General features: G+C 37.0%; 1 protein-coding gene across 2 annotated transcripts in view; it reads left to right on the top strand.

Annotated features, from left to right (window-relative positions):
- Positions 1–24758, top strand: part of INO80 (INO80 complex ATPase subunit) — a 138445-nt gene that overhangs the window by 33124 nt on the left and 80563 nt on the right. For both annotated transcript variants that reach the window (XM_029951238.1, XM_029951237.1), the window contains exons 6-14: positions 2780–2900; positions 3983–4197; positions 11516–11569; positions 12379–12582; positions 14554–14749; positions 15895–15962; positions 16744–16953; positions 17514–17594; positions 18395–18490. In XM_029951238.1, coding sequence (XP_029807098.1) covers positions 2780–2900; positions 3983–4197; positions 11516–11569; positions 12379–12582; positions 14554–14749; positions 15895–15962; positions 16744–16953; positions 17514–17594; positions 18395–18490 — 1245 coding nt within the window. The remainder of the gene's footprint in view (positions 1–2779; positions 2901–3982; positions 4198–11515; positions 11570–12378; positions 12583–14553; positions 14750–15894; positions 15963–16743; positions 16954–17513; positions 17595–18394; positions 18491–24758) is intronic.

Here is a 24758-nt window from a genome sequence, read left to right as displayed (position 1 = left end):
TGAGTGAAATCCTGTGGTATTTGTCTTTTTCAGTCTGACTTATTTCACTGAGCATAATACACTCTAGGTCCATTCACCTTGTCACAAATGGGAAGAGTTTATATATATATGGATATATGCATACGTACATACACACACATACACGTACTTACAAATATATATACCACATTTTTATTTATTCACCTATCAGTGAACACTTAAGTTGTTCATATCTTGGCTATTGTAAATAATGCTGTAGTAAACATAGGAATGCATGTATCTTTTTGAATTAGTGTTTTTATTTTCTTTGGGTAAATACCCAGTAGTAGAATTATTGAATCAAATGATATTTGTACTTTTAATTTTTTGGAGGAAGCTTCATACTGTTTTCCACAGTGGACGAACCAAGTTGCATTCCCACTAACAGTGCACAATGATTCCTTTTTCTCCATATCCTTACCAACACTTATTTCTTGTCTTTTTGATACTAGACATTCTGACAGGTGTAGGGTGAGAATCTCACTGTAGTTTTGATTTGCATTTCCCTGATTAATGAGGTTGATTGTCAAATTTCCACATGTCTGTTGGCCATCTGTATGTTTTTGGGAAATTGTTCAAGTCTTCTGCCTATTTTTTAATCATATTGATTGGTTTGGGTTGAGTTGTACAAGTTTTTAATATGTTTTGAATATTAACTTCTTATTGGATATATAATTTGCGAAAATCTTTTCTCATTCATTAGGTTGCCTTTTTGTTTTGTTGATGGTTTTCTTCACTGTGAAAAGGTTTTTATTTTGATGTAGTCCCAATAGTTTATTTCTGCTTTTGTTTCCCTTGCCTTGGGAGGCACATCAAGAAAAATGTTGCTATGGCTGATGTCACAGAAATTACTGTCTACGTTCTCTTATAAGATATTTATAGTTTTAGTTCTCAAATTAGGGTTTTAAACCATTTTGAGTTTATTTTTGTTTGTAGTGGTAGAAAGTGGTCCAGTTTCATTCTTGTGCATATAGCTGTCCAGTTTTCCCAGCACCATTTATTGAAGAGACTATCTTTTCCCCATGGTATATTCTTGCTTCCTTTGACACCGATTAATTGGCCACATAAGGATGGGTTTATTTCAGAGTTCTCTATTCTGTATTGTTGAAATTTATTTAAAGTATGCTTTATACACACCCAACATGGGGCTCCATTTCATGACCCTGAGATCAAAAGTTATGTGCTCTACCAAGTGAGCCAGCCAGGCAACCCTTATCTCTGGGTTTTCTATTCTGGTGTTGTGCCAGTACCATACTGTTTTGATTACTAAAGCTTTGTAGTGTATCTTAAAATCTGGAATTGTGATAGTTCCAACTTTGTTTTTCTCTCTCAAGATTGCTTTGGCTCTTTGGAGTGGTTCCGTACAGATTTTAGTGTTACTTTTTCAAAATGCTATTGATATTTTAATAGGGATTGCAGTACTTGGCCTTTTAAAAAAGTTCTATTTATTTTGAGAGAGTAAGAGGGAGGGAGGGAGGAAACAGGACAGAGGCAGAGAAAGAGGGAAAGAGAAAATCCCAAGCAGGCTCCACACTGTTCTGTGCAGAGCCTGATAAGGGCCTTGAACTCAGGATCTGGAACATCAGGACCTGAGCTAAAGCACACATTTATCCGACTGAGCCACCTGAGTGCTCCAGGTCTTTTTTTTTTTCTTAATTTATTTAATTATTCTTGAGAAAGTGCACAAGAGCATGAGCAAGGGAGGGGCAGAGAGAGAGAGGGAGAGAGAGAAACCTAAGCAAGTTCCACACTATTAGCATGCCTGATGTGAGGCTCGATCTCACAAATTGTGAGATTATGACCTGAGCCAAAATCAGGAGTCGGATGCTCAACCAAATGAGCCATCAGGTACCCCTTCTTGGTCTTTTTTTAATTGAAGTAAAACATACATATGGGAAACTTTATAGATTTTATTAACTGTGCAGCTCAGTGAATACTCATTCAATTTTGACCATTGACAGAGTACCTTGTTACAGTTTTCCATGTCATTTTTCTGTCCTAATCTCAGTTCTTGGACTGGCTGCAATCTAGGAAAGAGAGCCAAAAGTGGACAGCTTAATTTTAATTTATATTCATATTTATCCATTGGGAATAGGTAAGACAAAATGAATGTAAGATTTGTGGGTCAGTTGAAATGCAGTGTTTGAAGGAATCTCTCACTGGACAGAAAGAAAAGTTGATTATTCATGTGTTACAATTCTGGCAACATAGGCATTATCCATAATGTTAGCAGTCTCCCTTAGTGGGAGACAAAGAGTGAAAAGACTTGAAAGATAGGAGAATTGGAATGGTTGGTGACTCGTTGAACCAGACAGAAGACTAAAAGCCAGAATAACAGGTATCAGAACCTTAATAAATAAATAAATAAATAACCTTAATAAATCTGAGAACCTGTTGGTAATAGACATATGTTTATTTCTTGTGGATGAATACCATGAGGAGCCCTTTCTGCAGTTAATTGTGTCTCTCAAATATGTGTCAAGACCAAGTTAATATTCTGGTGGAAATTCAGGAGCACGAAACATTTTCCTTTCTTCTTTTCATCAACATGCCATGTACATAGCTAAAGAACACTTTGTTTTGAAGTAAGGAAGTAATTCACTTTGAAGTACCAAATCTTTGTGGGTCTTTTTGTGGTAAGAACACCATGTTTAGGAACTATGGTTTTTCTCTGGCTCAGCTAATGTAAAGGTGATTTGAAGGCAAGCTTTGAACACAGACCAACCCTTCTAAGCCTCACCACTGTCTTTGCCTGCTTCAGTTGCAGCAGTACCAGTACTACAGTGCAGGCCTACTCTCCACATATGACCCTTTCTATGAGCAGCAGCGGCACCTGCTTGGACCCAAAAAAAAGAAATTCAAAGAGGAAAAGAAACTTAAAGGTGAGCATATTGACCTGCCTTCTACATTTACTCTTTTGTTTCAGGGTTGTGTGTGGCCTGTTGGTATATTTGGACGTTGAACATAATGCATGTAGCAGAAAATTGCTTTATCTAAAAAACCCAGTCTTCCCTATCTAAGTAGTATTATTGACCTAATTTCATATTTGGTTTATGATCTCTTCTAGAATTATAAAGATGTGAAACTACAGATTCCTAGTCACAGGTTTAAGTTAGTCAGTTTATTCCTTCTTTCTTCTATGCAGTCTTCCAAATGTTGAAAATGTTCTGGGAGAGGAGGAAGTTGGTTATGCACAGGGAAGTATGAAGAGCAACCTGAAGTGTTGGGAATAAGTTATGATTTTTCTATGTGTGGAAATTTAAAATAGATCATCTCTCGATCTTGCGTATGTTTATTTGCATGTTTGCCAAGAAATGTGCTTTCCTGCCTTACTGAGCTCTTAGCAGCTGGAAATCAGGAAGGAAGTAGGAAGGGAAAGTTTTAAACTCTATATACAAGTCAGATTTTGTTTACCTGAAGGTGTGAACTCTACTCAGAAATTCTTTCAAGCCCTCTTCTATTTCTCCTACATCCTCCGAGTTCATCTCTGTATTTTCTCATTCTCTCCACACCCCATTAGCTTTTTGTTCCATGTATGATTTTTTCTTCACAGGTCATAATGTCATATCAGATAACATATTTTTTCTTTCTTTGTTATTTCTCTTTAATCACCTTACATTGCCGCCAAGTAGAAATATTTCCTTCCTTTTGGCCATTACTTGAGTTCCTGGTACCTCATAAGTCTCCCTTCCTGTTTTTGGGTTCAACAGAAACTCAGTTTTTAGGTTTTTTTCTGTGTTTCTCGTTCATATAAACATAGGAAGTATCCAGTATTCTTTTCCAAGGTAGTGAGATCTTCCTCTTGGAATATTCATGGGCCTGAAAAGATAAAAGAGGTAAACATTGCCAGCCTCACATAGAATGAGAAAGGAACTTTGAATTTTCTTAAAGTGATGAGTTTGTTGTGACTGTCTTCTGTGGAAGGGCAGAAAGGCAACATTCTCAGAGTCCATTTCCTTTACAGCCAAGTTGAAAAAAGTGAAGAAAAAAAGGCGAAGGGATGAAGAACTTTCCTCTGAAGAATCTCCTCGTTGCCACCACCACCAGACCAAAGTCTTTGCCAAGTTCTCTCATGATACACCTCCTCCTGGCACCAAGAAGAAGCACTTATCCATTGAGCAGCTCAATGCCCGTCGCAGGAAAGTATGGCTCAGCATTGTGAAAAAGGAACTACCAAAGGTACGTAAGTGCGTCCAGCATAGGTGGCGTGTTGTGTCTTCCTGACCTCTGAAGAGGAGCCATGGGAGCGAGATACCTTTACAGTGTTCAGAAAGGAAACTAATCTCATGAAATTAAGATAATGCTGAATAGTACTCTTATCAGTTAACTATTTTTTCTACATTTTGGTCAGAATTCATAAGACAGTTAGTTGTTGTGTGGTGTTACTTGTCCAAAAAATGGAGGGAAACCTCTTTGAGAAAAGAAAGCAGTTTTCTTACTTATAGTAGTAGAGATTGGACAGCAAATTGATAGGTGATAATAGAGGAAATGAAAATGAAATGGCAGAGTTATGTTTTTAGAGAATTTGCCACTTTTTGAATGTTACTGAATAATCACAGGCATTAGAAAAAATGTGAATGATTCAAGAGAAAGATGTGTAAGCATTCTTTTTGCTATTTTAATTTGGTTTTGGTAACATTTTATTTTGATAAAATTTCAAATTTGAAAGTTTCAGGAATCTTACAAAGAATGTCCTTATACCCTTCTCAGTTTGCATTTTATTTAGTTAGTTGCTCTATAAATTGAGTGCACCCTTAGTAGAAATATGAATAGGGTATTTTTCTGAATTTAGAAAAATTGATACGAAACTCAAGGAAAAAATCAATATATAAGAATTGCTAGAGAACCCTGAAAAGCCACATGAAGCATTAAATATCTCTATAATTAAAACAATGTAGTACTGCCACATACATAGGAAAATAAATCAGCGGAATCGACTCATAGACTTAAATTTTTTAAAATTTATTTATTTTGAGAGAGAGAGAGCATGCGAGCAAGGGGACAGGCACAGAGAAAGAGAGAGAGAGAACAGACATGCTCCACACTGTCAACGTCCAGCCTGACATGGGGCTCAGACCCAGCCAACCATGAGATCATGACCTGAGCCTGAAATCAAGAGTCAGACACTTAACTGACTGGGCCATCTAGGGGCCCCTAGACTAATAGACTTTTAATAACTGGTGCTGGAACAACTAGGTAGTCATTTGGAAAAAGACAAAATGAGATCTGTTTCTCATACATATATTCCAAACATATTAAAGTTCTTAGTATAAAAAATGAAACCATACAAATACTAGAGGAAAAGGATTATATTCCTGTTTAATCTTGAGGCAGCAAAAGTGTGACTCAACATCTAGAGGCAATGAAAGAAGACATTGGTAAATTTGACTAAATACAAATAAATTTTTTCTGACAAAAGACAGCTGATGAAGTAATAAAAGTTGTTTACACTGTGTATCACAGAGTGCTCTTATCTCCAGTATATAAAGAGAGAGACGCACACACGCGCACACACACACAGAACCTGAAGCAGTCTCCAGGCTCACAGCTGCCAGCACAGAGACCAATGTGGGGTCTCAAACTCATGAAAAGTGAGATCATGACCTGAGTTAAAGTCAGACGTTTAACCAACTGAGCCACCCAGGCACCTCTAAAGAACTCCTGAAAATTGAGGACCAAAGGATCGCAAATAGAGTAGACAAGTAAACTTATGGGAATAGACAATTCACAAAGATACAAAAATGGCTCTTAAATATTAAAAAGATTCAAAGTCTCATAATTGGAGCAGTTTAAAATGACACCTAGTTACCATTTTCACTTATTGCAATGGCAAAAATTTGAAAATATGATAACACATTCTCTTAAGGAGTCTGTGGGGAAAAGGGCACTTTCCTACATTGCTGCCAGAAATGCAAATCAGAGAGCATTATTCTGTAGGGCAAGTTGGCAATACATAACAATATCCTTTTGCACTTAACCTTTCAAACCAGCTTCCACTTCTAGGAATTATCCTGAGGCTAAACCTCCAACAATACAAAGTACATGTAAACAGAGTTACTTGTTGCAGCATTATTTTTAATTGCAAAATAAACAACTTTAATGCCTATACATGGGGCTTGAATTGAATTCTGGTAGATAGATATACACAATGGATTATTATGCTGCTGTTAAGAAATAATGAGGACGACCTTTCTGAAGTGACATGGAGTAATTTCTAAGACATACTGTTAGTGAGAAAAGCAAAACAAAAGCAGGCATCTATAGTATACATCTTTCATATAAGCAAAACAGGAATACAAGAAAATACACATTCTCATTCATACAAGAGACATTTATAAAGGATAAACCTGAAATTGAAGTGTTGGTTTCTTATAGCGGCCAGGTAGGGAGAATGTAGAAAGGAAGGAATAGGAGCAGGTTAGCAGGATGAAGGGGCAGTCTTTGAGTACATTTTTTTGTATATAGGACTGACTTTGAGAATCATGGTAATGTTTCATATATTTTCATACGCCCCCATAATAAAACAATTAAAACCAATCAGGGTGTGGGAAGGGAATTAGGTTGAAGGGATATATGGACAAAGTGGAATAAAAACAGGAACAAATGGGGTGTCTGGGTCGCTCAGTCAGTTGAGTGTCTGACTCTTGATTTTGGCTCAGGTTATGGTCTCATGGTTCATGAGTTTAAGCCTCATGTTCTGGCTTTGTGCTGGTACTTTGGCGTCTGCCTTGGATCTTCTCTCTCCCCGCACTCTGTGCCCTTACCCCAGTTGTGCACACACATGCTGTGTCTCAAAATAAATAAACTTAAAAAAAAATCAAGAGCACATGCTAACTGTATTAGAAATGAGTAATATATAATCAAGTTGCAGAGTCAGGGAAGAAAAGGACTCCCCAAAGTAACTGAGGAAATTAGTATTTTGACTTGATATGTAAGGCTAGACACCAAAAGAACTGTACATCAATGCTATGATTGACATAGTGTTTCCTAGAAAAGAGTGGGTTACAATTTTGAAACTACTCTGTATGTGTATTAGAATTGGGACAAATAAGTAAATGTGTTGTAGATGACAGCTAGTTTCTCACTATTGGAAACACTTAAAATGAAGCCTTTGAAATGTGATTGGAGTCAGAGCTCTCAGTATAAATTCATGGTTTTGTGTGTGTGTGTGTGTGTGTATATATATATATATGTATACATATACACACACAGATGTGTACAGTATAGTTGTATGTGTATGCATAGGTTAGGATATATATATGTATATATATACACACTTATTTTCTAGAAAGCTACCTCTTTGCTGAGAGTGCCTAGAAGTAGTAATCCCTAGTAACAATGAAGTTATCTAGTACTCAGATCTTGATTTCTCAACACCTTTACTCTCTAATAAAGTTAAGGAAGTACTTGAAGAAACATGGGAGTGGGAGATTATCAGAAGAACACAGGAGCCAATCTAAAGGAGCTCTTCATGGCCAATGTTAGAATAATAAGCAACAAAATCAATAATAATAGTACTGAATTTTAACACATAGTATAAAAGAAGTATCAGTGAGTCCAAACTATTATAAATAAGTAAGCAAACCGGTAAGGTAGAAGGAACAACTCTTCCTTGCAGTGGGATTCCAGTTAATAGGAAAGAAGGAAGTAGCGAATCGTCATTAACACAAATACCATGGTAATAATTGTTGCAGACTGGATCCACTGAGGAAGGCTAAAATCAGAGGATGAAAGTTAGAGGAGAACCAGAGCCTTCAAACACTGAAAGCATCCACCCAGCAAGTACCTCTTAGCACAAAAAGAAAGATAGTAATTATCATAGGTAATTACTACCATGATAAGGGGGTAGAATCTACCTTATCCAGATGATCTATGTAATCACTAGTAAGAAAATATTGATAATGTGATGTGACGCACTGAGAAGAACACGCCATTTCTGGGATAATTTTGCCAAAATGCATAATGTCATTCTAATCATGAGAAAACATCAAAAAATCACAGACTCTGGGAAATTCTACAGAATAACTGATTGGTACCTTTCAAAAGTGTCAAGGACATAAGAGAAAGATTGAAGAACTGTTACATATTGGAAGAGACTAAGAAGAAAAGCAACTAAACACATTGTGGGATGCTGTTACAAGATTCTGGAACAGCAAAAGGATTTTAGTGGAGAAACTGTTGGCATTCTGATAAGACTTGTAATTTAATTAATATTTTACAAGTGTTATTTTCCTTTCTTAATATAGTAAAACCTTGGTTTGTAACATAATTTGTTCTGGAAACATGCTTGTAATCCAGAGCACTCATATATCAAAATGAATTTCCCCATAAGAAATAGTGGTATATGTGCTGCTGAAGCGAGCACAGAAATAATGGAAACTTGTGATTCGTTTCATAATCCAAAAAATTCATATAAAAATAATATAATACTTAATATAAAATAAAGAAAATATAAAGAAAAATTAACCTGCACTTACCTTTGAAAGCCTTTGTGTCTGGTTTGAGGGAGACAAGAGAGGAGAGTTATTGTGTAGGACACCTTTCACTGTCACTAATAGAATCACTGCTGTCTGTTGGCCCAATGGAGTCTTTTCTGCACAGGGACCATTGTATATGCTCGCATAGATGTTGACTACAGTACAGTATTAAACTCTTATGATATATTGTATTTAATGTAACTGGCAATAAGGCAGCAGAGGAAAGGGCCTGTATCTGTAGACAGCCTGACCTTGAAGGAAGCAAAGCATTCCTAATCTTATTCTTGTATCGAAAAGCAAAGGACTGTCCATAGGTGCTTTGAAGTGACAAAAAAATACAATAGTGCCAATTGTGAACACCTTCCAACATTCTAAAAAATCAATGATTTCTGCCAAAAAGTGGCCTGAGACTGAGCATCTGACTATGGGAGATGATCACCCACAGTCCCACAAAGAGAGAGAGAAAGGGAGAAGGAGAAGAACTGTTGGCTGAGTTATGATCATGTGACATTTGACATCACATACTACTTGTATTGCAAGACATCACTTGTTTATCAAATTAAAATTAATAGAAATGTTTGCTCATCTTGTGGAACACTCACAGAGCAAGTTACTCTTAATCCAAGGTTTTACTGTAATTGTATTCTGTGGGCCACCTGAGTGACTTCTTCAGTTAAACATCGGCTCTTGTTTGGCTCACATCATTGTCCCATGGTTCCTGTTGAACTCCTTGGTGACAGTGGGGAACCTGCTTGGGAGTCTCTCTCTCCCTCTCTGTCCCTCCCCTGCTAGCTCTCTGTCTCTTTCTCTCAAAATAAATAAATAAACATTGAAAAAATTGTATTCTAGTTATATAAGATGCTAATCTAGGGAAAGCAGCAGGAGGGATATAAGGGAACTCTCTCTTTTTTTGTTAGCTTTGTTGGCTTTTGTGATATCAGTGCATACTTTTTTCTCACCCATTTTGAGGGTTAGTTTGACACTTTATTCTGAATTTCCTTGTAGTAATTCAATGCGTGTTTCCTAAGAAAAAGGGCATTCTCTCATACAGAACCACAGTGCAGTTATAAAGACTATTATCTGGTCCACAGATCATATTTAGATTTCATCAATTGTCTCCGTTATGTCCTTTATATGGCTTTTTTTCCCTGATTGAATCCAGGATCCAATCTAGGACTACATATTTCATTTAGTTGTCACATGTCTTTAATCTCCTTTAAATCTGACAGTTTTTCAGCCTTTATTTTTATTTTTGAAGAGTATAGGCCTGTTATTTTGTACAGTGTTTCTGAATTTGAGTTCATAGGATTCCTCATGATTAGATTTGGGTTATTCATTTGGGAAGGATTACCGAAGGAGTGATATATCCTTCTTGGTACGTCACATTAGGAGGCACATGACTCATTGTTCCGGTGGGATGATATTAGCTTCGATCTCTTGGTATGTTTGTGCTTCTTTACAATTACTATTTTCTCCCTATGCCAATTAATAAGTCTTTTTGGAAAGAGAGTTTATAGAAGAACATTCTTGATGAAAGAGGCTGTGGGGAAACTCTCTTTGTACCTGGTGAATAGACTTCAAAATGATGCCCTTCTGGGGTACATGGGTGGCTCACTGTGTAGAGAACTCTTAATTTCAGAGTCATGAGTTCAAGCCCTACATTGGGTGTAGAGATTACTTAAAAAAACAAAATGACTTCTTAAAAAAATGATGCCCTTCTGATGATCAAGAATTTAGAAGGAATATTTGAGACTCTTGTCTTTAAAAAAATTTTTTTTGGGGGGCACCTGAGTGGCTCAGTTGGTTGAGCGTCTGACTTCGGCTTAGGTCATGATCTCACAGTTCGTGGGTTTGAGCCCCACGTCGGGCTCTGTGCTGACAGGTCAGAGCCTGGAGCCTGCTTCAGATTCTGTGTATCCCTCCCTCCGTGTGGCCCTCCCCTGCTCATGATGTCTGTCTCTTTCTCTCAAAAATAAATAAAACATTAAAAAATTTTTCCCCAACATTTTTGTTCATTTTTTTGAGAGACAGAAATAGAGCATGAGTGGAGGAGGGGCAGAGAGAGTGGGAGACACAGAATCTGAAACAGGTTCCAGGGTCTGAGCTGTCAGCCCAGAGCCTGATATGGGGCTCAAACCCATGAACTGTGAGCTCATGATCTGAACCAAAGATGGCTCCTTAAGTGACCAAGCCACCCAGGCGCCCCAAGATTTTTGTCTTTTAAGTGATAATAGCTGCTTAAGCATTTAATAGGAGAAAGTTTTGATAAAAGGCTTAAAGATTCCCAAAAGCAGATCATCTGAGGTTGGAATTCTATAGAAATGGCTTGTAGGCCATCTGTGTAACTTTGTACCCACTGTTGATTCAGAATTAGGAGGAGATCCTCTTTAACAGTCATCAGTCACTCAGCTGTGCCTGTGCTGTGTCTTCTCCTATGTCAACTGGATCATCATGGGAAATCAGGTTTTTGGGGTTTTTTTTGTTTTTTTTTTTGTTTTAACTGAATTGGAAGACAAAATAAGCAGCTCATGACTGGTTTGTTGGCTGCTGAGTCATCTTGTATTAGGTCTGCCTTGGAATACTTCTGTGGAGAAGATGAATAGTGGCAGCAGGTTTGTTCTGGTTGGAGGATGGCATCACCCACCGCAAGGCTATTTTATCCTCCTAACAATTCCTGTATGTCAACGCTTGCTATCTCTTTGTAGATGGGTTTTGTAAAGAGGTGTGTATTAGTCAGTGTGGTGCTAGGGTTTACGGCATGTTGTTATATTTTCCTAGTCGACTTCAGGCCTGAAATACAACTTCTTTCTAAAGTATAGAGAAGACTGTTTAAGGTAGCCACAGCACTAGCTTATTCTTCTTAATGCTGCTTTAGTAGCTTTGTGTGTGGTTCTGAGTTGGTGCATTTGGATGATTTTAGTTTTTAACCCTTGAGCAGTTGAATAAAAGTCAGTGGTCAGTCTTCACAATCTTATTTCAAAAGGACTACTAAATGATATAATTGTTTTAAAATATTTTAGGCCAACAAGCAGAAAGCTTCAGCTCGTAACCTGTTTCTCACCAATAGCCGAAAGGTAAATTATAGTTTTATATTTCCCATTTTATGTTATCTTGGAATATGTCTACTTTGCTGCTCTTCTCTTGTGACCTAGTTGAATACCTTAGGTACTCTAGTAGTACCTAAGAGAATTTCTAAAAGTTTTCTATTTTATAAATAAAATTGTTCTTCCTCACATTTCTGTTATTTGAACATTTTTGACTGAGACTATAGCCTGCTCTAATCCTTAGGCAGACCATGGAAGCTTCCTGTGCTCAGTCACTTTATCTATGAAATGATGATTATTAATATTAATACTTTCCTTTAGAGGGAAGTAATACAACTTCCTTTGAAATCTGTGAGATCAGCTGAGGTAATGATATTGGTTCTGTTTTCCTGGGCTAATCACTCATTTTTACTTTCCTCATCTGTAAAATGAGGATGTTGATACTACCAACTTAATAGAGTTTTTGTGAAAAAAAAATTAGCTTAATGATGTTAGGCTTAGAGTGGTGCCTAGCATATAATAAGCATTAATAGCTATTATTATTAATGTGTATGATGGTACTTTGTAACTTCCCAGCACATCTCAGGTCATTACACTTTTTTTTTCCATCTAAGGCACCAATATGTATATAGATTTTTCATTCCAAGTATTACCTCAGGGTCTGTATCTGAATCTCAGTACTGTGCAGGGAAATTACCCACATTGTGGGAGAAGGAGAAGTGGCTGTAGAAAGACTGTGTGTTCTGAACAGACTGAGAAATGCTGTAGTCTAGAGCTAAGGGGAAACTGGCTGTTGTGTTAGGTCCTTCTCCTTGTGAGAATGCTCTTGTCCTCTGCAGCTTGCCCACCAGTGCATGAAGGAGGTGCGTCGAGCTGCCATGCAGGCCCAAAAGAACTGTAAGGAGACCTTGCCTCGTGCCCGCCGCCTCACCAAGGAGATGCTTCTGTACTGGAAGAAATATGAGAAGGTGGAGAAGGAACATCGAAAGCGTGCAGAGAAGGAAGCCTTGGAGCAGCGCAAGTTGGATGAAGAAATGCGGGAGGTAGGGCAATAGTATAAAAATTCGAAAACTCTGATTGCTCAGCTGTATCAAGAGATTGGCGTGTACCACATAAATTATAAGTTAATGAAATCATTGAAAAAAATTTTAAGACATAATTTTGAGTATAGTAATTTTAGTCCAGTAAAAAGTGATTCTGTTTTTATCACTCAGTAAGTCCCTTTCTCTGGCCTTCACCTCTCTTTGTATGCCAAGTTTTTCTGTTCTTTTTTAGCCTTATTCCTCTTTATATTTCTGAAGGAGCAAAAAAAAGAACAAAAAAAGAATAGGGATGAACAGAAGAAACAGAAAACAGCTTACAGCTTATCCTGGCTTGATTCCAGGGGTTGGCTGCAGTTTTTCCCTTGTTGGAAGAGCAGGGCTGGTTGCCAAATTTAGGGCCAGATAGGAACAATACACAACTAGTCCAGTTTTGAGACCCATCCCCCCACTCTGACCTGCTTCACTGTTTTAATTTTCAGCCAGTACTCTTCTAAGGCTGATGTTAGCCTACATAGTTGGGTAGATTGTTCAGGGAAGCAAGAGGAGAGAGTAAGAGGACAAAGTTACTGTGCGGCCATTGGCAAAGCAGTTGGGATGTGTGCCAGGAAAATTGAGGTCTGGAGAAAGAAGGCAATCAAGGGATGAGAGGATGTTTTCTTTCAGGTATAGGTAGTAAGTACTCATGTCAAACAAGAGTTGTGGCCTCTTCTGAGCGCTTGATCTTTTTTGTTGCCTTTGAGGGTAATATGGATTTTGCCCAGTTTTATTAAGTCTCTTGGGTAACTTTTGTCTTTGCATGCAAGATAAATGTATTAGTGTGTTAATAAACATTTGATGCTATCTGGACTACTGAATTTAGGGGCATTTGAGAGTTGTAGATCTTGAAGTTTTGCAAGCAGCCAGACGTATGTATGATCTAGGTTTGTGAAACATTCTCTCAATTTTGTTGATAATTGACTGAAGAGTTTCATTCATGTTAATGTTTTTATATCTTTCTATGAATCTTTGAAATAAAACTATTTGTGATGGGACTTTATTGTTCCTTTAATTTACCTTGCTGTTAATTAAACATATAGTGGTTGACTTTTTTTAAATTAAAGGAGATGTTACTCCTTTTTTAATTTAGAAGGGTTTTCTTTTTTTTTTTTAAGAAAGGTTTTCTTGATAGTCCATTAGCTTTGGAACATGAACACCTATATCCATTATGAAAAATAACTCCCATTTTCTCTTATATTCTCTTTTAGATATTCTTCTCATTTAAATGTGACTCATGTACTATAAAACCTTAAAGAGAATGCATAGTTTTATATAGCATACCTTAGGACTAGTCTCCTTTCTTGGCTGAGTTTCTTGTTATATTTTTGTTTTTCATTTAGGGAGTTGGATCAAAGATTAATCAACTCTACTTCATATGAATTTTATTAAAAAATAGTTAATGCAAAGTAGGGACTATGTGTTCGTGTAAGTGTATTTGATCTGTATTCATATTTTGTAGATCATCACAGATGAACTATACATTGTTTTGGGGAGTGTTTTCTTCCTTTGATTGTCCTCTTATTTTCAAATATCTTCTGCGTTGTCTTTCAGAATAATTTATAGCCCCTAGTCACTTATTTTCATTTTTGATGATCTTTTGACATGTTTACATTTTTTAAAATACTAAAGTTACATACATGTATCTACCCACCTAGGTTTTGGAGTAATACACATTCATTGAGTTTAGTTGGTGTCTCTGTGCCATTCTAGGAAAGTGATACAGTAAAGAAATAAGCATTTTAGACAGAAGCCTTGGTTATAACTTGGTTATAATAAAAATATGTATTACCAATTCTTATCTTTCTAAAGGTAAGGAATTTGTATAAAAAAAATTATATGCAAGCTGTATATAGATTTTGGGAACTCTGTTGATCATCTCTAGTATGTATTTGATGATTTGATTCTGTTTTCTCTTTCAACTTTTCCCCCCTTTAGGCCAAGAGGCAACAACGAAAACTGAACTTCCTAATCACCCAGACAGAGTTGTATGCCCATTTCATGAGTCGCAAACGAGACATGGGTCATGATGGAATCCAGGAAGAAATCTTAAGGAAACTGGAAGACAGTTCTACCCAAAGACAGATTGACATTGGTGGAGGGGTGGTAGTTAACATCACACAGGAGGATTATGGTGAGTCCTGAATCAGGAGGTAGAGGAAGTGGGTGCCCTCTGTTTTTTCATACCTAAGTTTATATACATTATTCTTGCAAGTTTTGTCTTGATCAATAAATAGGTAATGATTAGTAAAGGGGAATTTATTGCACTGGAGTAGGAAAAGTATGAATAAAATAAATATTTAAAATAACTTTTTTTAATTAAAGAATTTGAGAAGGAAAGGGTGTGTTCATATTTTTATTTATTTATTTATTATTAGTATTTTTTAATGTTTTATTTATTTTTGATACTGAGAGAGACAGAGCATGAGATGGGGAGGGGCAGAGAGAGAAAGAGACACAGAACTGAAAGCAGGCTCCCAGGCTCTGAGCTAGCTGTCTGCACAGAGCCTGTCGCGGGGCTCGAACCCACGCACGAACGTGAGATCTGACCTGAGCCGAAGCCGGAGGCTTAACCGACTGAGCCACCCAGGTGCCCGTATATTTTTAAATGTTTGGGAATATTTTATATGTTTTGATTTGTTAGTAGGAATGGAGGCTATTGAATCAGAAGAATTCAGTGAACATGTCTTGGCAGAGAAGGTCATGTCTCTCATAACAAGATTCTTGGTGATATAAGTCAAGCATGAGAAAGAGACTGTTCAGTTTTGATATTTTTGTGTCCACAAGGGGAGGGATGAGTTTGGGTGATGTTTGAGGGTAACTTCATAGAAAATAGTGATAAAGATCATGTTGAGCTCAGAATAAGAAGAATGAGTATTCCTGGATGGGTCTTAAGGATTATACATGTCTTGATTTCTTCTTTTGGGGTAGTTTCACCCAGCAGAAATATATCACAGTTTTAAATCCCTATTGTTATGCTTTGCTTTGCTTTGGCATTGCTTTGTTCAAGAAACCCAGGATTGAGAGACTGGAGCTCAGTCTTCTGGTGGTTTCTCTGAGCTGGCTTTGGCTACTGGAGACATGGCACCCCTCTGCCTTCATTGCCTCTTCTAGGTCCTTACCTTTGTCATATAATTTGAACCTTTCTGCTCTCTCACCCTCTCTGAATTTAGGGATGAGTCGGTTGGGGAAGTTAGAGATTGACAGTGTTGATATGAATTGCATCTTTGAAGGAGATTACTTGATGACTTGTGATAATCTACAAGTTTTCCTTTTCAGATAGTAACCATTTCAAAGCCCAGGCCCTGAAGAATGCTGAAAATGCTTACCACATTCATCAAGCTCGGGTGAGTCTTACAAACAAAGAACCTGTAATGGGCTCTGGAAATATCCCACAGCCTTTCACTTGGGTGATGTTCCTATAGTCTTATTCCTATTTCCAGTGAGAAACATTGGCAGATGTGTGTATATGTATGTGACTGTGTTGGGTGTCTCCATTTTCAACAATAGAAATAATTGAGGGAGGGTGGAAAATGATCATCTACTTGTCTGAGCTTTAGGAGTTTGTTGATTGAAGTGAGGATAGTTTACCTAGTTTTTTGTCCTCTTGAGTAATCATGGGTAATATAGTATGAAATGCATCATGGTTGTTTAGTGAAACCGACCATACTGGTGCTTGTTAAGAGAGCTATATCATTGCCTTAAGAAAACTGCTAAGTTAGGACTTTCTTTCAAACCTTAGTAATAGGTTGCTTATTCATAGTGTAGTGATATTTCATGAAATCAGAAGGAAACAGCAGTCAGATTGAATTAAAATAAGTAAAGAAAGTAAGGAATATACTGCATAGGAACCCCATGTAACAGGGTCCAGGTTAGGATAGATGTAAACTTGACCTTCTCCCCACCAACCCCAAAGAAACAAATTTTAAGTCAGATTTTTAACATAAATTGTTAAATTAATTTTAAAACATTAGGAATATTTCATATATTGTTCTAGATATATATTACATAAGAGTATCAGGAATTTTGTTCCAGTTACCACAAGATAGATACGTTGTCATTACGAATTTGATTTGAATTCCATTTATTCCTCTTATATTTTTCTTCTAATATGTTTTTATTTTCCAGACAAGATCATTTGATGAAGATGCAAAAGAAAGTCGAGCAGCTGCCCTCCGGGCAGCAAACAAGTCTGGCACTGGATTTGGGGAGAGTTATAGCCTGGCAAACCCATCTATCCGGGCTGGTGAAGATATTCCACAACCTACAATTTTTAATGGCAAATTAAAAGGCTATCAGCTGAAAGGCATGAATTGGTTGGCGAATCTGTATGAGCAGGTGAATTTGAGAACTGTGTTATATGCACTGTCTTTTGTTCCCTGTTTTTTAAATGTCATTGGTTCAGAGCATTGTTAAGTGGGCACAAGATAATGTTTTAAGTTTCATCCCTTTTAAACAGTTTTATCAACTCTGACAAGAGTCAGAAAGATGTCTCTATATTTTTAACCTGAAATTTTGTTAGAGAATATTTGTATCATGTACATAGTTTGCCTTAGATAGTCTTGGTAAACTGGATTGTATGTTTGTTGGTTTTGCCTAGATTAAATTAACTGGAAAACTGGCTTTCGCCTGTTATTCATCTCGTGATATCACCTCAGATATCATGATTCAGTCATAGCTGTGGAGTTGGCAAAAGGAATCCTTTTGTTCCCTGTTTTTTTAATGTCATTGGTTCAGAGCATTGTTAAATGGGCACAAGATAGTGCTGAAAAAGTATTTCTAGTCATTTTTGTTTAACCTAGTTTGATTGTTTGGTTAGTTCTTTGGACAGTATTTTGAACCCCTGTGTGGTAGAATCTGAGAGGTACTGACTATGTGTTACTGTTTTTTTTTTCCAGGGCATTAATGGCATTCTTGCGGATGAAATGGGCCTTGGTAAAACAGTACAGAGTATTGCCCTCCTGGCCCATCTGGCTGAGGTGGGTAGATGCAATCTTTTTGTCTTCCCTACACTAGATTCTGGGGTGAGATCCGCCATTATCAAGTATTATGCCAGGCTCTGTAACATACCAGGACTATAGGACTTACTCCTTGCCTTCAAGGTCATTACAAGGTGGCAGGGTGCACTGAAGCATTTTGGTTTTCAAGACTAAAACAGTTTTTGAATATGTGTGGTTGGACATACTGCCCTTCACCCCCTGTCCAGAACCATTAGTATAATGGCAAAGAAATGGTAGTTAGAACAGAAGACCCAGGTTCACATCTGACTCTGTTTAATGACCATGTAAACTTGGGCATTCACCTCATCTTTTTTTGCTCTGACTTCACTTTAATTTTTAGGTTTAGTTTCTATTTCTGCATTGTTGGGAATGATATCTACTTAAAGGAATTCTTTGAGAATTAAATGAGACAATAAGTGTAGAAACATTTTGAATAAAGCAAAAACTCCAATACTAGTAAAATTGTTATGATCATCTTGTATAGGGGAAAGTAGCACATCCAAGTCAAGATGTCTTAAGTGCTTTGTGAATGATATAAATTAGGATCTTTAAATGGTAGGGGTGGGAGTAATTACTTGGTATTTTTTCCCAAGGTTTTTTCTGAGCCTGTGTTATTATTAAGGTAGGATATTATTACTGAGTATGCAAATGTGGGAGCTGGGCACCATTTCTCTTGTTATAAAGTATTACGTATTCTTAAACTGCTCTTGTTAATTATAATTTTGAACTAAATATCTTCAGTTTTTCTGCAGCTTGCTGACCCAGTTTTTCTCTTTCAGAGAGAGAACATCTGGGGACCTTTCTTAATAATTTCACCTGCTTCTACACTTAACAATTGGCACCAGGAGTTTACTAGATTTGTTCCTAAATTTAAGGTAAAAATCAATTCAAGAAAAATTTCTTTTACTCTTTAAACTTTGTGGCTTTTCTTCTTCTGCCTTACTTATTTAAATTGCTTATAAGAATTTTTAGTTTCTTGCATTTTTCCCCACAATTCTTTGAAATGCAAACATTCCATTGTTCCATTTGAAAGTTACTGATGGGAACAACAAGAGAGCATATTACATCCTTATGTTTCATAAGTGAAAAAGCCAAAGTTCAGAATGATTTATTGGATTAGCTACATGGATTGATGCTCCTGGTCAAATTGGCATAGTAGAAAATATATACCTTGTTGGTTTAACATAGATTTTGGCAAATCATATCATTAGGTCACATATCCTGTAATTTATGGCATTGTCATGCCCCCTCCCAATATGTTCATAAATAATGCATTTTCTCAATACTCCAAAGGCAGATCTTTATTCCAAGTTTAGATAGTAAGAAAGATCATAAGATTGAGGTCAGAAATGATCAACAGGGAAGTATGTTTTATGAAGTTGGTTAAGATGGAACAAAATTTATTAAACAGGCTTTAATTGTGAAAAGTTACTGAGATACAAGAATGAATGGGTAGAGGCACCTGAGTAATTCAGTTGGTTGAGTGTCCAACTTCAACTTAGGTCACAATCTCAAGATTTGTGAGTTTGAGCCCCACGTTAGGCCGTGTGCTGAGAGCTCAGAGCCTGGAACCTGCTTTGCATTCTGTACCTCTCTCTCTTTCTACCTCTCTCTGTGTCTCTGCCTCCCCCTGCTTGTACACTCGCTCGCTCGCTCTCAAAATAAACATTTAAAGAAAAATAAAGAATGGGTAAGGTTTTTTATAGTGTTTGCAAGTAAAAGTGGGGAAATTAGTTAAGTATGTGTTCTATCCTTAAAGTGACATAACAATGAAGTTACATGGTAAGGATTTAATGGAGATTGTATATCTAGAATTATTGAGGGGCACCTGAGTGGCTCATTTGGTTAAGTGGCGGACTCGATTTCAGCTCAGGTCATGATCTTGTGGTTCTTGAGATTGAGCCCCATGTTAGGCTCCATACTGACAGTGTACGGAGCCTACTTCTAGTTCTCTCTCTCTCCCTCCCTCTCTTTGTTCCTCTCCTGCTTGTATTTGCTCTCTCTCAAAATAATAAACTTAAAATTTTCTTTAAAAAATTATTGACATGATCCGTCTTATTTGAGGCCTCCGTAGTCATGGGTTCCATTCCTCTTAAAGGGCACAGGATAAGGAGGATGTAGAAGTCAGGTTTGTAAGGAATAAGGACACGTGTGGGGTATTACACTTTGGGATACCTTTGTGGCTGTGGGTCCACCTTATTGCCTCAATTGTAGATTTGAAACTGTTTACAAGACACATTAAGTGTATAGCTTTTAACATGGTAGACTCATTTTTATTTATTTCATTTCATTTCACTTTTTTTTTCGTTTGTTTATTTTGAGAGAGAGCACATGAGCAGGAGAAGGGCTGAGAGTGAGGGAGAGAGAGAATCAAGCACTGAGAGTACAGAACCCCATGCCAGGGTTGATTTCACCAACCCCCAGATCATAACCTGAGCCGAGATCAGGAGTAGGGTGTCCAACTGACTGACCACCCAGATGCTCCATTGGCTGACTCGTTTTTAAATTTGTAAGAAGAGATCATTCTAAGGCAGTTTGTTGAATGTTTTCTCTAGAGTTGTTTGCCATATGGAATATGGAGCTGCTATGTTTTTCTTAATTTTTTTTTCTTTTCCAGTACAGCTTGAAAAGTTAGGAGTTGAAAATTAAGTCTTAAAAATTTCCACCAAACCACTTAAGTTTTCAGTATTAACTTCACTGGCCATTAGATGGCAATGTCAAACTACTTAAGTTATTGAGTTATTGATCCCTGTCCTTTAATTTTATGCCTCTGCCTGGAACTGAGCTTTCATGTACATGCTGAGCTTCCTTTTGAATAGGCCTATGGACCTATTCCAGTTGCCACTGTTCTTGTTGTCTCAGTTTTTTTTCTTTAAGGTTTTTTTTTGGTTTTTTTTTTTTTTTTTTTTTGATACAGAGAGAGACAGAGCATGAGAGAGGGAGGGTCAGAGAGAGAGGGAGACACAGAACCAGAAGCAAGCTCCAGGCTCTGAGCTAGCTGTCAGCACAGAGCCCGACCCGGGGCTCGAACCCACGAACGTGAGATCTGACCTGAGCCAAAGTCGGAGGCTTAACCGACTGAGCCACCCAGGCGCCCCTGTCTCAGTTTTTAAGAATTGTCATAAAATACACATATATGGGTGCACCTGGCTGGTCAGTTGCTAGACTGATCCAAGTATGCTGTTTGTGTGTGTGTGTTTATTTTTGAGAGCTAGAGAGAGAGAGCTACAGTGTGAGCAGGGAAGGGTCAGAGAGAGAGGGTGCACATAAAACATGCCAGTGTAAAGTGTACAGTTTAGCAGTACATTTACAGTGTGTGGTACAGTGATGGATGCTATCTGATTGCAGAATTTTTTTTCATCATCCCAGACAGAAACCTCTTCCCTGTTAAGCAGTCACTCCCTGTTCCCCTTTTCTTCCAACCATTGGCTACCACAGATCCATTTCTGTCTCTGGATTTGCTTATTCTGGATATTTTATATAACTGGAATCATAATAGGTGTGGGTTTTTTGGGTTTTTTGTTTTTAATCTGGCTTCTTTTCACTTAGAATAATATTTTCAAAGTTCAGCCTTGATTCAGCACATGTTGACTGAATAATATTTCATTATCTGACCAAACAATATTTTGTTTATCCATTCATCTCTCAGTGGATATTTGGGTTGTTGCCACTGTTGGCTCTTGTTAATAGTATTTTTAGGAACATTTATCTACAGGTTCTTATTTGAACACTTGTGCTATTTTCAGTTCTTTTGGTATATATCTAGGAGTGGAATTGCTAACTCATTTTGTATTTAATTTATTGAGCAATCTAGTACCTGTTTTATTGTTGTTTTTGTTCAGCTTATGGGCTAAAAATAGTTTTTGTATTTTTAAACTGTTGATTTAAAAAGAGTAATATTTCAACAAATGGTACTTGAAATTTAAACACCTATACTTGTTATTTGTACATTTACAGAAAAGCTTTGATGACATCTGCTCTATTTAATTTGTTGTTTCAATTGCCATTACTCCTTTAGATGGTCAGAAATGTGTTCACTTCCCTATATAATGTAGTTAAATGTAGACTCTACTCAGGTTTATAGTTAGTTTACATTCAAAAGATATTTAGGTATGTGTTGATAACATGTGAAAGTTTATTTTATGTGGCAGATATCTAATTAACACTTGTTTTGTGATTGTAGTTTTACCACTGCTTCTGACTTCCTCTTTTTCCCCATGAGATAATGAATTACGGTTGTTTATAATGTACCATTTTCATTCCTGAAATTGGCTATTTTGTTTCTATGTCATTTATTTCTGCTCTTTTATTATTCTTGTCTACTTTTTTGTGAACTTTTTTCCTTTTCCAATATCTTGAAATGGAGCTTTGATTGTTGATTTTCACCTTTTCCGATAAGTGTCTTTAAGGACATTAATTGCTTTGTAGGCCTGACTGTAGTCATCCAACGTTTCGATGTGTCATATTTTCATTATTCTTTATTTAAATAAATTTCTAGCTTCTCTTATAAGTTCTGTTTGATTCATGGCTTAATTGAAAGTGTGATTCTTGGGGTGGCCTGGGTGGCTCAGTTAGTTAAGCATCCACCTTCAGCTCAGGTCATGATCTTGTGGTTTGCGAATTCAAGTCCTGCGTCATGCTCTCCGCCTGCTTCGATTCTGTCTCCCTCTCTTTCTGCCTCTCCCTCTTCTCGCACTCTGTCTTTCTCAAAAATAAACGTTTATTAAAAAAATGTTTTTTATTTATTTTTTGAGAGATAGAGACAGCACGAGCAGGGAGGGTCAGAGAGAGAGGGAGATAGAAAATATGAAGCAGGCTCCAGGCTCTGAGCTAGCTGTCAGCACAGAGCCCGACGCAGGGCTTGAACCCATGAACTGTGAGATCATGACCTGAGCTGAAGCCAGACGCTTAACCTACTGAGCCACCCAGGCGCCCAGAAAAATAAACAAACACTAAAAAAAATTTTTTAGGGGTGTGTTTCTTAATTTCTAAACCAAAGAATCTTTTTGGTACTTACAGCTTAAATCTACTGTGATAAAAAAACAGGCTTTGTGGGGTGCCTGAGTTGAGCATATAACTTTGGCTCAGGTCTTGACCTCACGGTTTATGGGTTTGAGCCCCGCATCAGACTCTGTGCTGACAACTCAGAGCCTGGAGCCTGCTTCAGATTCTGTGTCTCCCTCTCTCTCTACCCCTCTCCTACTCATGCTCTGTTTCTCTCTGTATCAATAATAAATAAGCATTGGGGCGCCTGGGTGGCTCAGTTGGTTAAGCCTCCAACTTCAGCTCAGGTCAGATCTCACGTTCGTGGGTTTGAGCCCCGCGTCGGGCTCTGTGCTGACATCTAGCTCAGAGCCTGGAGCCTGCTTCAGATTCTGTGTCTCCCTCTCTCTGCTCCTCCCACTCTCATGCTCTGTCTCTCTCTGTCTCAAAAATAAATAAAACATTAGAAAAAATTAAGAAATAAATAAACATTTAAAAAAAAGAAGGAAAGAAAATAGGCTTTGTATGATTTTGATCCTTTGAAATTTATTGACCTTTCCCACCATATCAGCAGTGTTTATTAAATGTCCTATACCTCTTTGAATGTATTCGGTATTGTGCATTTGTTGAATGCAGCATTGTGTGTGTGTTGATTAGATTAGCCCCCCCCCCCCCCCCCCGGGTCTTGTATCTTTACAGATTTTTTTGGTCTACCTTTTCAATTACTTTCTGAAAGAAATATGTTAAAATTTGCCACAGTTATGTATTTTTCGTTTCTGTCCTGTTTTGCTTTGTATTTTGAGGTTATGAGTTGTATACAAATTTACAGTTCTTATGTCTTACTGACTAATTGAACCTTTTATTATTATGAAATCCCTCTCGTTGAGATTTTATACCTTAAGCCGGCTCTCTCTGGTATTAAATTGATTAACTTTCTTCTTTTACATGGTATTTTTCATTTATCCGTTCTGTTTACATTTTAGGTTATTTCTTGCCTTTTATTTGGAGTATTTATGCTTACTTCTAATGTAGTTATTGATACATGGAGTTTAAATCTGCCTACTTTTTGCTTTCTACTTCTTTCCTTCTACAACTTTGCTTTTTCTCCTTTTTTTGGACTTTGGATTGATTAGATTTTACTACTCTTTTCATTCTTTCTTGACTAATTCTTTTTATTCTTTAGTAGGTACCCAGGAAAATACCCTGGAATCAAGGAACATGTATCCTTGATTTTTTAAAAAGTATTATAACTTAATACTGTTACTGCTTTCCAGATAGTAAAAGGGCTTTAGTACATTCCTTTTCTCTAGACGTACATGCTTTTGTATATATTTTATCTTTAAAGCTCTATAAAGTATTTTATTATCATCTATACATTTTAAATTTATTTAGATTTATTCATATTACATTTTCAGTATTTTTGTTGATCTTCATTTCTTCCTGTATATTTATACTTCATTGTGACTATGAGTTTTCCAAACAACAAAGAACATCAAGCTACAGATTGAAGCATTTTGGCAGGAAACTGTACCTAGAGATATCACAGAAAAAGTACTGAATTTTGTATTCTTTTCTTTCTACATGCTTTCGTCTAAATATTTCTGTCTGACCTATTATCTATTTCACTAATTTTCTCTTAGCTGCATTTACAGTTGTTAAACCCATAATTGAATTCTTGGTTTTTGTTAGTCTTTTTCCAGTTATGGAAATTCCCTTTGGTAATATACAATTTTTAGTATACCACTGGAATTCTCTAGCTTGTCTTTTAATTCCAGGAACAAATTAGCGTCTTTTTAAAATGTGTGCTTTTGATAGTTCAATGTCAGGGTCTCCTCTGGGTTTATTTTTTGTATCTGTTTCTCATGGTGGTTTTCAGTCATATGGTCTAGTCTTTCCATATATCTCAGTATTTTTGTTGTGGGTTTTGTTTGTTTGTGTTTTTATTGTATATCAAACATTTTAAGGAAAGATTGTAGAGGTAATCATGGCCTCTGTTTTTTTCCCAGATTGTGGATTTATAGGTGTTTTCGGTTGGGTGTTTTGTGTTTGTTTTGTTTGTTTTGCCACTAGTAATTGGGGGAGACATTAATACTCCAAACTAGACCCCTTACTCTAGTCAGGAATTGAGATGATTCATAGCTGGGATTCAATACTTGTTAA

The sequence above is a fragment of the Suricata suricatta genome, chromosome 9 (genome assembly GCF_006229205.1).
Source record: "Suricata suricatta isolate VVHF042 chromosome 9, meerkat_22Aug2017_6uvM2_HiC, whole genome shotgun sequence".
NCBI lineage: Eukaryota > Metazoa > Chordata > Mammalia > Carnivora > Herpestidae > Suricata > Suricata suricatta.
Note: the sequence above shows the minus strand (reverse complement) of the source record. Positions and strands in the feature narration are given on the sequence as shown.